The sequence below is a fragment of the Gopherus flavomarginatus genome, chromosome 10 (assembly GCF_025201925.1).
Source record: "Gopherus flavomarginatus isolate rGopFla2 chromosome 10, rGopFla2.mat.asm, whole genome shotgun sequence".
Taxonomy (NCBI): domain Eukaryota; kingdom Metazoa; phylum Chordata; order Testudines; family Testudinidae; genus Gopherus; species Gopherus flavomarginatus.
The window spans coordinates 42,437,570-42,451,146 of NC_066626.1; the positions used below are offsets into that span (position 1 = coordinate 42,437,570).

The 13,577-nt window shown below is 37.1% G+C and overlaps 1 protein-coding gene across 3 annotated transcripts in view; it reads left to right on the forward strand.

The window, feature by feature from the left end:
* SLC25A12 (solute carrier family 25 member 12) overlaps positions 1–13,577 on the forward strand; it is an 86,180-nt gene that overhangs the window by 22,829 nt on the left and 49,774 nt on the right. For all 3 annotated transcript variants that reach the window (XM_050916718.1, XM_050916717.1, XM_050916719.1), the window contains one exon: positions 5,418–5,533. In XM_050916718.1, coding sequence (XP_050772675.1) covers positions 5,418–5,533 — 116 coding nt within the window. The remainder of the gene's footprint in view (positions 1–5,417; positions 5,534–13,577) is intronic.

A 13,577-nucleotide genomic window follows, 5' to 3' on the forward strand; every position in this document is an offset into this window, starting at 1 on the left:
GGATGTTGTTAAAGTAGAGCCAAGAGGTTAAGAAGCGTCAGAGCAGAGGTCAAAAATGCCATCAGAGAGGAGCGGGCATTTGGTAGAGAAGAGATGGAAGGCTGCTATTAAAATAGAATACAATCTGTTTTTTATAGATAAATTTCATTTATTTGAAATTGAAAACCTCTTATTTTTCTTGGTTCTGTAAGTGTAAATCTGACCCTGGATAGTACTTAGATGTTTTTTGTTTTCCTTTATTGTAGTATTTTAGAATATTTTATTTTATATTGCAAGGACCCTGATCAAAAAGGTTTGGCATCTGCACTAGATGAATAAAATTATCGTTCTATGAAATGCATATAATTTGTGTTAAATAGCGAAGATAGAATTTATTCTTTTTTCTATAGTTACATAATGTTTGTTAAATAAGGTTGCAGCATTTCTCCTTGGACTTTTAGGAGGTATTTGATAACCCAAAGAAGTTACATTACTGTCTCTAACATATGGATGTAATGGGAGGTATCACCAGCAACATAGCTGAAGATACATATCTTTTTGAAATCATGATCAGTAAACAAGCAAATCTGTAATATTTTGCTTTCTCCCACAGCTGTTGGGCATCTTTTAGAAGTGTGTTTATTTGAAGAGTGGTTTTATAAAAGGATCTTTTGTACAGTTAGGAATCAAGAGTATCTTTCACTTCTTATAGCAGACTGAGATTGAAAAATTGCTGGTTTTCTGCCACTTTCTGTTTTGTGTGTAGCTTTTTGTTTGGACAGTATTGTTCAGACTGAGATCAGTGTATTCATGCAGGCGATAAAATATCATGAAATAATGTGTAACTTACTATCCAGAGTTTGGATTTTTACAGAGATAGAAGAAGTTGGAAGGTGGCCAACTTATTTGAGCATTAACTTGTCCAGACTTAGTTTGCCTTCCCAGTTTTTGAGCATTTCTTTGCTCATTGGTAATGGTCATTTTAGCACCCACTGTGAGTAAAGGCTGATATTTCCAGCCTTATATGCCAACTGTAAAGAAGCAAAAACTCCACCACTTGATGGAATAAATGTAGTTTACATATATTGATCATGAAATCTGCTGCTTAAAATTCAGAAGAGCAAGTACTTATCATATCTTATTATTCCACCTTCACTAGTGTTTGGATTTTTGCAGTTGAGAGCTTTCATACCAAAATATTCTCAAAATATGAATAGGACTAGTAAAATATGGTTTAAATGTTGATTGGTATTTACAAATTACTGCAATATTCTCTTCTTTATTCACTTAGTGTTTCATTTTTATGAGGCTTGAGCCTGCTCTCCAGAATATGACAATCTACACCTTGGAAAATGAGCTCTCTGGTTAATTTTTGCGAAGTAGAGTGTGAAGCATGCTGCATATTAGAGGGAAAAAGTTATCTCTAAAATCTGTTTTAGATTATTTAACAGGATACAAAAATGTGATTAAAATAATCTTGCTTGCATAAAACTAATCTTTTTTCAAATTTACTTGTAGTTATTTTAACATTCTTTTTGGATGCTTTCTTTAATAATTCTTCTCTTCCACTCAAAATAAAAGCAATTAATATTGTGTGCTTGAGATTCTTAGCTGAAAAGGTCTAGAAAAGTGTTTCTTTTCTCTTCTTGTTGCCATCATCCAAAATTGGTGGGAGATAGGAACTCAGAGTTGGATTTATTTAGGAGTCCTAGGTTCAGATCCTAGAAGAGTCACAAATGAAAATACATTTGGTTTTGTCCCAGTTTATAGTTCTAATTCAGACGAAGAATACTGTTTCTTCTGATCAGTAGTCTCAGTTCAGGAAAACACATAACTAAAATAGGATTTTTGGCTAAGATTAAGTTGCATTTTCAGAAATATATGAAACAATTCACACAGCAACAGACTGCTGCATGGTTAGTGCCAGAGTGTTATTTCCTCACAGTTAAAAACACAAAATTCATCTAGAAATGAATGTGATTAGGGAACAGAAAAGATAAGGATATGATTAAATATCATATTTGCTTGTGAGAGACGTCTGAAATAGTAATTTGGTGTTATTTATAACTTTTTTGTTCAAAAGTAGAAGTTATTAGCAAAATAGGATGGTGTGAATTGCAACTTAAATGTGAAGTTTTAGTTGTACAATTAAAAATAAAATGACTTTATGCATTATATGCAAATAACTGATGAAGTGATGGGGAACTATTATTGTGTGATATGGAATACAAAATATTTGGACACTCAGTTGTCTGAAACTTCTCCTTCCAGAATCTTCAGATCTATATTTATCTGTAGTCAGGATTTTTTCGTGTGAAAGATTTATTCTGTCCGTATATGATGACAACATCAGGTTTATCCCTGAATTCTTTTTCCAGAAGCATATTCTTTTATAGCCTTCATCGTGAGTCTTAGCATCTTATACCAAATTTTAGTCTTTGATAACTGTATTATTTCTACAGGTAGTTTCATGTATAACATTATTAATTACTTTAGTCTGCAACCAAATTGTAATAATACATTACGCTTTTCTGAGGATCTAAAATTGCTTTACAATGTTTAAGTAAGCATTAATGTCCCTTTTGTGTACAGTACACCCAGAGAGCTAAAGCGACTATCCAAAGTCACACTGCAGATCATTGACAAAACCTGGGAATTGAACCAAGGTCTTCTGAATAACCATTAACTAGTCTGCCCCTAAAAATTAAGTTCTCAGATTTTAAGTAACTCAAGAAAGATTAACAATCCTTGAAAAAATGGTCAAGAATGACCAAAGTTTATGACAGTTCTGGAAAAAGATGGAGTATTTGAGGACCAGTTTGCTTTAGGTGCACCTTAGAAAGGTTTTTTTAAAAATAGTTGTTCTGTCCTTTAGTTTGATACATTTGTCATTTTTCTGGGATTGAACTCACCAGCAGCAGTGTTTGAGATTTCTTGATAGAGGGCTTCTTTTGAAACCTCCTAGTTGTTGGTGCTCTCCCACAGTCCAGAACTGACGATCTTCAGGACACAATGCAAGTTGTGTATATTTGGTTTAGTTTCTTGTTTACTTTATCCCACAGTTTGGCTATCAACCTGTTTAAAAGATGTTGTTTCTCAGGGGCTAAAACCTAATTTGCCTATCTTTAATCTGTAGTAAACTGTGTGTTGTATAAGACTGAATGGTAGTCTAGCCTTTGGATGGATGTAATTATGTTGGTAATTGCATAGTTCTTGCTCCCATTCTAATTTTTCTTGGTTAAAATCTGATAAATAGAACCAGGGTTCTTAGATTTCAACTCTTCCAAAATCATCACCTTGTGGAAAAAACTCATTTTTGTAAATTATTAGACTGGTGGTCTATGATAGATATGTCAAAGTTGAGATTTTTCCTGTGTTTAGTGGCCCATAATGTGGGTACCATATTTCTAGTTTCTAATTCAATGGTGTCATGGTATAATCCCCACTCTGAACCTTAGCGTCCAAAAGATGGGGTACCAGCATGAATTTCTCTAAGCTCAATTACCAGCTTAGTACTTGTAGCGCTGCCACCAACCAGGAATTCCAGTGCTTGGTACACTCTGGTCCCCCCAGAACCTTGCCTGGGGACCCCCAAGACCCAGACCCTCTGGATCTCAACACAAGGAAAGTAAACCCTTTCCCTCACCGTTGCCTCTCCCAGGCTTCCCCTCCCTGGGTTACCCTGGAAGATCACTGTGATTCAAACTCCTTGAATCTTAAAACAGAGAGGAAAATCCACCTTCCCCCCTTCTTCTCTCTCCCCCCTCCCAGACTCTCCCTGAGAGAGAGAGTAATCCTAACACAGAGAGAAAATTAACCTTTCTCTCTCCCTTCCCTCCTTTCTCCCCACCAATTCCCTAGTGGATCCAGACCCAGTCCCCTGGGGTCTCACCAGAAAAAAAACCAATCAGGTTCTTAAACAAGAAAAGCTTTTAATTAAAGAAAGAAAAAACAGTAAAAATTATCTTTGTAAATTTAAGATGGAATATGTTACAGAGTCTTTCAGCTATAGACACTGGGAATACCCTCCCAGCCTTAGTATACAAGTACAAAGTAAAATCCTTTCAGCAAAATACAAATTTGAACTCCTTCCAGCCAAATACACATTTGCAAATAAAGAAAACAAACATAAGCTTAACTCGCCTTATCACCTAGTACTTACTATTTTGAATCTATAAGAACCTGTATCACGGAGATTGGAGAGAAACCTGGTTGCACGTCTGGTCACTCTCAGAACCCAGAGAGAACAACCACCAAAAACTAACAGCACACACAAAAAACTTCCCTCCCTCAAGATTTGAAAGTATCCTGTCCCCTGAGTGGTCCTCTGGTCAGGTGACAGCCAGGCTCACTGATCTTGTTAACCCTTTACAGGCAAAAGAGATATGAAGTACTTCTGTTCTATTAACTCTTACTTATCTGTTTATGACAAATGGGAATATGGAAACTAAGAGATCTTGTTATAAGGATCTGTATTTTGGTTAGTGTGTATATAAGGGCCAGATAAACTAGTGGCTACCATGGCCTAATTCATTAAACTGTTTCATAAAATATGCATCTGTTCAATTGAGGTCTTCATACATGAAAAGTCCCTGTGCAAAATAACTGCTATGCTTAATTCACTGAGTTCATCCTTTAGCATTGAGAGTACTGGAAGGCTATATTTTGTAAATTGAGATCAATAAATATTTTTTTGAGAATTCTTACCTTGACAATCTGCAGAAATGTTATGCATGTTACTTTATTGCTTTAGATGCAGTTCATTTTTGTGGTTTAAACTTATTTTGGAGATTACAATGAAATAAAAAAAATCTAACTGATGTTAAAATAAAGTAGATAAAGAAATTAATGATTGAATGTGAATAAAATGGGCTTTGTGCTATACTGCAACTATTTTTTCTAGACACATGCTAATCTGAAAATCAGAACTGTTGCAGTTATACACGTTTTGCTTGCTTAATTTGAAAAGTAGTGTATTATTTCAGTGTTCTTAAAGGAATTCCAAGGTGTGTTCATATTCTGCATTTTGTGAGGAAAATCTCATTTTTATCTGTATGTTGGTTCATAAAAAATCCAACTTTTTCTAGTACAGCATGTGGCAAGCCTCCAAATTTCATTTCAGCAGAAATGCTTTGTTACTTGACACTTTGTAAGTTCAAGTAGAACAGCACTTGAAAAATAATTATGAAGTATTAAATACTAGGTTCGTACTGAGACTTCTGTTCACAGATCTGAATGCAATTGGAAATTGAGTCACAGGGGTTGTGACTTCCCTAAGGCCACACAGCATATTTGTTCCCATTTTTAACATAGAATCAGGTTTCTTGACACCTGTTCTTAATCTCTGGATTGTGAAGCCTTCTAAATTATCAAACCCCAACCTTCATGGCCCTTGTGAATATGTTTTAGAGCCTTTAACTTCTGTTTTTCCTTTGTAGGTTGATCTCCTATCAAGAGTTTTTGGCATTTGAGTCAGTTTTGTGTACTCCGGATGCAATGTTCATTGTTGCTTTTCAGTTGTTTGACAAGAGTGGCAATGGAGAAGTGACATTTGGTAAGAATACTCACAGAAAGCACTTTAACAGATTAAGGTCAATAGTATAGATAGCAAGAATTGCCAAGACTCCCTGGAAATCTAATTGGAAATGCATATTGTTCAGCAAATACAGTACTGATTTCCTAAAAGGGTATCTATAGATAACATTGTTTTCATTTTTTCAAAGTGTTGGTTAGAACACAAGTGTAAGAAATCCAAAAATGTAATTACTATATTTTGTTGAATCATTGACTCTTACACATTCCTAAAATAGGTGGTGCAAAACTTGCTTGTGCAGGACTATCCTGAAACACAGTGAACTATAGATACTAATTCCTTCATTCCTGAAGGGATTTATGTAAAAAGTTCAGGATCTCCATGTACCACCTTTAGAGAACTGTTACTACATTTATTGAGAAGATAATAGGGGCTAGAGGTAGAAATGAAGATGTTCTAATTCATGTTCTGGAAATCCCAATTCAATTTTCCTGTTTTAGGGACAAATTCTACTCTATCTGATATGGGTACAACTCCTGAGTTGAAGCCATGTAAATATGAGTGGAATTTGGCTTTTAGACTTTTATTGTTCCAGTCTAATTTTTATCATTGATTAAGAACTGAACTGAACAGGGCTCTGTAGGTGAAAGTTTTTAATTTAATCATGTTACTGAACAGATAAAGGCTTACTGATTATAATAGATTGTAGATTTGTAATTTAATGTTAAGTTAAAATGTATATTTAGATTAGAAAATATTTAATGCTGAGAATTTTAATAAATGGAGTGAGAAATGTTAATTTTATCCAAAAGAATAAAGCTTTCAATAAAGATAATGCAATTTATGCTTGGATTTGTATCCACTTACTGTCTGTATCAGCAATTTCTGAACATTTTTGCACCAATTTTTGAGGTGGTGATGAAACTCAAATCATGCATTATACTTTTTTTTGTCAGAAAAAGGCTCTATGGTATTACTTGAATCATTACTTTTATAAAGTGACTTGATTTAACAAACAGGGCAAAATATTAAGCACTCAGGGTCCGCCACATCCTAAAGAGAAATAGTATGTAAGAACTTTGTAAAAAGAAACAGTAAATTCAAGTACTAGCTAGCAGTCAAACTGACAAAGCAATCCATTAAATTAATTGTCGCCAAAAAAGTGATGATGCCCCGATTTCTCTCAGACGTACAGTAGCATAGTCAAGTTGAAACTGTTGGTTCCAAAAATGAGTTAAAAGTAATTTCACAGAGTACATGTGCCCCTGTGTCCCTCTCTGCCAATTTTGGTGGTTTTATGATCAGAGCTTCCTATTGTTAAATTGTGTTTTCCCTCTTCTGTTGCTGTATTAAAGGATCACAAAACAAGGGAAACTGACTAGACACAAAGTGTTGTCAGATGCACAAGGTAATGTGTAAAAATAGATACAAATGGTCTTCTCACAATTATTGTAACGCTAGTTGTAAAAATACAACTAAAACCAACCTTTCAGATAGAATTGTGATTTTTAAGTTGATATTCCTTTTAATAGCAAAGTGCTGTAGGGAAGTTTTGTACTACTGCCCCTAGTTCATTACTTTTACAAAATATACCATAGTGCAATTACTAGTATATTTTATAGTTAGTGGTGTACTGTGAAATTTATTAATTCTTTATAATATGTGTTTTGTGGTGTAGTACCCCTGACTTTCTTTTGTTGCCTGCTTGGCAGTTTCCCTTGGCAATTTTCCGATGTGTAAAATGGCATACTTACTCATAATAACCCTGTGAAGATGTTTGCGTAGAGTATGGGGGAAATATAAAGCACTATATAATTTCATATGAAATACTCACATTTGCTAATCAGCAGTTGGTCTCAAATCACTTTTGTGAATTAAGGAGATGCTTCTGTATTGATTTATTTCTGGGCTCCCACTCCCCTCCCATCACATATGTATCAGATAGTAGTTTAGCTTCATATGAGTGCAGGAGACAATTTAAGTTATGTCAAATTAGGAAAATCTCCAAAGACCTCACGAGATGAGATCATGGTAAAGTGTGATATTTCCATTTTGGCTCTTTGCTTCAAAGAATCTTACAAGACATTTACTCCTTGTGGGGTGAAGGGAGGAGGTCAGTTTTCTTCGGTTTGTAATTTTTGACCTTAGCCAATCAGAAGTGAGAATAAACAAAGCTATTACCCATTGCTTGACCTAAAATACACACACTTAATTGTGGCATATTGTTTATATTAATCTGTATAGTGTACAAGGTTCTATGCATGTGTATCATGTCCCATATGTATAAATATTTATAATGTAGAGAATTATTAGAAATTATACTGAAATGGAATGGAGCTAGTCAACTAGAGCGCACGATTGGTAGATAGTTGTAGAACTGGAACTGCGGTTACTTTTCAACAACACAATAGGTAGATTCCTTTACGCTGTTTTTTTTTCTCGCCCTTAGGCTTGACCCTGCATATATACCCATGACAAATGTGGTAATCTCGGCATCTTGCTGTTTTTCTTGCCCTCTGTCTGTCACTCTTCTACTCTTGCTAGCTCTTGATAAAAATGTTTGTGCTCTACTCCCAATGAGTAACTTGTTTGTTAAATTATGTGTAAAGCGTTTATGCAGAAACTCCTAAAATCTCAGAGAGGACAAGGGTAACAGCTTTATGTTTATATGGAAACTGTTTGTCAAAACGATTGATCAGTTATCAGTGGATAACGTATGTGAGATTGTACATTACTAAGAATGGTCTAAAATCTAAATTTATTGAAATAAAAGAAAAATGAGGGAAACGGTTTGCAGTCAATACCTAGCTGAACAAGTAACAACCTAATTTAAACCATTTATTCCTGTTTCAATCTTGGCTGTAATAGAAAGAAAACAATTTTTGAGAAAGGGATTTAGCATCCCTTAATGATAAACATGCTAAGGATTTGTGAAATCACAGTTCACCTTTAGAATACTTTCAAGTGAGGACTTTTCCTAGTCAGGTAATTGTAAGACCCTGGTTTGTTTGTTTGTTTTTTGTTTTTTTTAACCTTCATTGATGATGTCTACTTCATTGATGATAAACCATCTTAACTTAAAAGAAGTATTTAAAATAAGATATAAAACAAATGCTACAAAGCTGAGAGAATTTTACAGATTTTTTTCTATACATGTTTAGTTGAACTGAAATTGGGTTAGAGTAAACATTCATATTGGGTAGTTTTTGCCTTTCACCTCTGTCTTCTGAGATAACCCAAACAACTGTGGCCTTGCTTGATGCTAAGCAGATAATCCCCATCCTGGAGGGTAAAAGTGACTGGAACCCATGATTGCAAAGACTGCTTAAAATTTCTCTAGAAGTAGGCACTTGACTGGAAATCAAAGGATTCTTCTTGAACTGTAAACTGGATAAACTTTAAACTGATCTGGATTGTGTCACTTAACTGGTGCTTACAAGTCCAAGCACTTTCTTCCAATTTTTCAACTTTTCATGCAGAGGCTAGGACAGCCATTCTCTGAAACCATGAAATGTTTCAGAGACTGATTTTTAGTTAAACACCTGAGCTATCTTAAAATCTTGTAGCTATGAAGAGCAGAAGAACAGATAAAATAACCAAAATTGTATACTGTTTTACAGTTTTCCTGTTCGTGATTTCCCAGTGTTCAGTTTTCAAATTCTTTTGAAGCAAGTTGGATACCTGAACGCTGACTAATGCAAAGCATTTAAATATTGTTGCTCAGAGCAAAAAAAAGACTATCTCCTAATCTCTTACAAAAGCACTTACAAAAGCTCTGTCTATACTGTTATAGATGGGTGGGATTATTAACCAAATTTCTGATTTAAACCAGTGAATTTACTCCAACAAATGTAATAAATTACTTCTTGGGAAAGAGACGGTTAAATCTTCCTTAAGAGTGAGAAACAGTAGAGGTTTTGAGAGTATTGGAGGATGGGGAGGAGATGAGGAAGAGTGAGTGAGAGGTAGCTGAGAACAGTTCAGTATAACTGTTTTCCTATTTTGCCAACCCCAAATGCTCAAAAATCATCAGTCGGGCTCTAAAAGTAACTCATGAGATTGGATAAAAAAAACCCCAAACTTTAAATACAACACAGCAACACACCTTCATGTTAAATTTAGTGTACATTTATTACCTAACCTGAGGTTGGTTTCTGTTTAACATGGTATTGTAGGTACATGCAGTGAATATGGGAACATGATGGATCCATCAATGCATTTTAGTTATTTATGATAATCCTGGTAGTTTCTGTGAAATTAGAAATGGCGCCCTTTTTGGTCCTTCTGTATGGTTTTCTGTTTAATCTATTTTCTATCCCACTACCCTTTCTCCTCTCCAGTCTAACAGTTAGAACCACTCAGCATAATCTGTTATCGATTGGTGAGAGGTACCCATTCAGCTTTAACAGTAAATAGTTTAAAATTCAAGGACAGTTCTTGAACCTTCATCAGAGTGTTAATTTACAGAACAGGAGCTCAGCAGCAGAGGAAGCAGTAACTTGTAAGTGTTCGTTTACACAGAAATGATTAATTCATTACGTTTGTACCTTGGCCACTACTAATAATGGTCCTGACCTTTTAAATAGGAATAGAAATATGTTTCCATTCATTTTAGTTCCTTTTTATCCACCTCATGCATCACTCTCTTCCCACTCTCCCGCCTCAACACTAGCAGGCATACTGCTGCACTTGTTACACTTGGGGTATGGCTATACAGCAGATGGGAGGGTGCTTCCTAGAATGGGTAGACAGACACACGCTAGCTCCGCCTGGGTGATTGTGCTAAAAATAACAGCATGGCCACAGGCAGCAATAGCAGCAGCTGGGGTGGCTTGCTCATGCTGCTGAAACTATACAGCTATTTTTAGCGTGCTAGTGCATGGCTGTCTACCTGAGCTGGGAAGCCTCCTTCCAGTTGCTGTGTAGACAGACCATTGGATTCCTTCCACTGTTACTCCCTAACAGACCACCTGCGCAACATCCCCAGGGAGCTTTTCAGACAGACTTTTGCTTGTTGTTTGCAAATAACAGCAGGTTTTTGTTTTGATTTTTATCCTGAAGGTGGAAGTGTATGAAATAGCAAAAATTGTTCATAGCAACACTTTAGAAATGTATTGCTTACATTAGCGCTTAGATTTTTAGTGATGGGGACCATAAAAGAACCTGGATAGATAAATAAAATCTCACTTTAAAAGCCCACAACATTGACGTGTTTATGTTCATATTTGTGGAATGGATTTTGTCTGTAACTTTAGAGTGACCTTTTGCTTCATGAGAGGTGATAGGGAGTTACAAGCTCTGCTATGCAGGCTGGCAGAGTGTAGAACTTCTGTGAAATCTCAATTGTGGTTTTTGGGTGACCTGTATTGGAGGCCTCACAAACTATAAGCATTGCCTATATAAAGTGATGAACTTGTATTTACAGTGAGCCTAAAGTTTCAGGCTCAGGCCTGGTCTACACTAGTTTGTTGTTTCGGAATTAGCCGAGTTCGGAAAAAAAAATGATTCCATCCACAGGACCAAACCATTTTTTTCTATATAAAGGGCTCTTTAATCCAATTTCTGTACTCCACCCCGGCAAGTGGAGTAGCGCTTAAATCGAGATTGCAATCCTGGGTTAACGGTATTGTGGACACAATTTGACGTTATTGGCCTCCAGGAGCTATCCCAGAATGCTCCCTTGTGACTGCTCTGGACAACACTCTCAATTCCGATGCACTAGCCAAGTGGGCAGGAAAAGCCCCGGGAACTTTTGAATTTCATTTCCCGTTTGGTCACCATCAGCACAGATGAGCATCAGCACAGTCCACCATCACAGGCAACCATGCAGAGTCCACCATCACATTAGATCATGCAGTCCTGGATTTGCAGATGAGCTCCAGCATGGTCCGAACAGGAGGTACTGGATCTCATTGCATGTTGGGGAGACGAATCTGTTATGGCAGAACTACGTTCCAAAAAAAGGAATGCAAATACGTACGCTAAAGTCTCCAGGGCCATGATGGAAAAAGGCTACCATGAACTGAGCAGCACAGCTTCCGCCACAAACTCTGCTCTCCCGCTCTTGCATCACTAGCTAATTTTTCCATGTTGTTGGTCCTGGGCTCCCGTGGAAGCTATAGAAGGAAACAATTCCCCACCGTTTTTCAGCCATTGTGAACTGAGCCACACAGTTTCGCTTCTTTTTCCATGTTGTCGGTTCTGGGCTCCCGTGGAAGCTACAGACGGCAACAATTCTCCGCCGTTTCTTGGCCATTGTGAACTGAGTTGTACAGCTTCCGCTGCAAACTCTGCTCACATTTCCGCCGCAAACTGTGCTCTCCCACTCTTGCAGCTCTAGCAAGCTTCCTGACTCTGTGAAAGCTACAGAAGACAACCATTTACCATCTTTTAATGGCCATCTGGAACTGAACAGCTCTCCTATGTTTCACAGCCTTTTTCCAGGATTACCCATGGAGGTGCCATAGCGCGGCAAGCATGGAGCCCGCTCAGATCTCCGCTGCAGTTTTGACCATTGTAAATACCTCATGCATTATCCAGCAGTATGTGGAGTACCTGCAAAACCGGACGAGGAAGTGACGACTCCGATTACTATACTGAAGAAGACATGGACACAGATGTTCCTAGAAGCATGGCATGTGGCGACTGGGAGATCGTGATGGCATTGGGCCAGGTTCATGCCGTGGAACACCGATTCTGGGCACGGGAAACAAGCACAGACTGGTGGGACCACATAGTGTTGCAGGTCTGGGATGATTCCCAGTGGCTGCAAAACTTTTATATGCATAGGGCTACTTTCATGGAAAGTTGTGACTTGCTGTCCCCTGCCCTGAAGCACAAAGACACCGAAATGAGAGCAACCCTCACAGTTGAGAAGCTAGTGGCCATAGCACTGTGGAAGCTTGCAACGCCTGACAGCTGATAACTTCGTCACATGGACATCTTACAGAATGACTCCTTTCTCCTTGTTCCAAGGATATGTCTTCAATTTTTTATGAAATTTAATTCATTTTAAGTGTTTTTCAATTTAAAGTACAAGCATTTTGTGTAAGACGCGTTGGACTAGCTATCACTCAAGGGCCAAGATGTCCAACAGCCACTTTTGGCTCTGAGCTTACCTGAGTGTTAAATTGTTGGTGAGGGCTGCTGCCTTTCCTTTTTTTAATGTACATGCAATAGCATAGTCTGAGTCCTGAAGTTTACATTCTGCTGAAAACATTTAAAATCCAACAATCTGCATGCTGATCCTAAATTTGTGTTGCAACATAGAATTTCCATTGTGTGCATTTCCAGTAGCCTTAGCCATAACTAGAATATTCTAAGCACTATACTAACTTCCATTCTAGCCTAAATTGCTATACAATTCAGCTTGATTAGCCCTCTGCTCAGTGAAAAGCCAAGATTAAAAGATAAGGGCTATTGGAGATTGTCATGATGTAGATGCAGTGTTAGAGCTACATGGAGTAATTTACATTATTCCTGGTTGCAGCTGATATTCCTATTTGTTTACAGTTAAAAAAAAATAAATTACAATATATAAAAATAAAACAAATATATAAATAGAAAACTTTCAGAACTATAGCTCAGATCAAAAGGATTGAGTAGCTCTGCTGTGATTCTGCAGTAACATAGCCCCTTTCCCCCTCATGAGTGGGTGGGTTAGGGGGATGATGGTTGTGCTCAGTTGTGCATGTGTTCTGTTTGGGTTCTTAAACTATGCTCCTCATCTTTGTATCTGCGTGCCTGGAACTCAGAATTGGTAGTTAGCCTGTTCACCTGAAACTGAATGTTGTCTGAAAAGGACTGTCTTTTGGAGAAAATTTACTGAGCCTCACAGGTGTTGACTTTGGCTCTATCTTCAAAATATTTGAAGGTGGTTGGACAAAATCTGGTGTGCGCGGCCTTCAAATAAATGCTGTTTAGATACAGCTATAATTTGCTTTAAATGTTCAGGTGGAAAATTTCTGCGTCAGTCATGTAAACATTTTGTCTAAGCACTTGCCTCTAATTTGGAGATAGTGCACTGGAATGCTGGAGCTATGGGTTTGTATGTGGCTTTGAGATT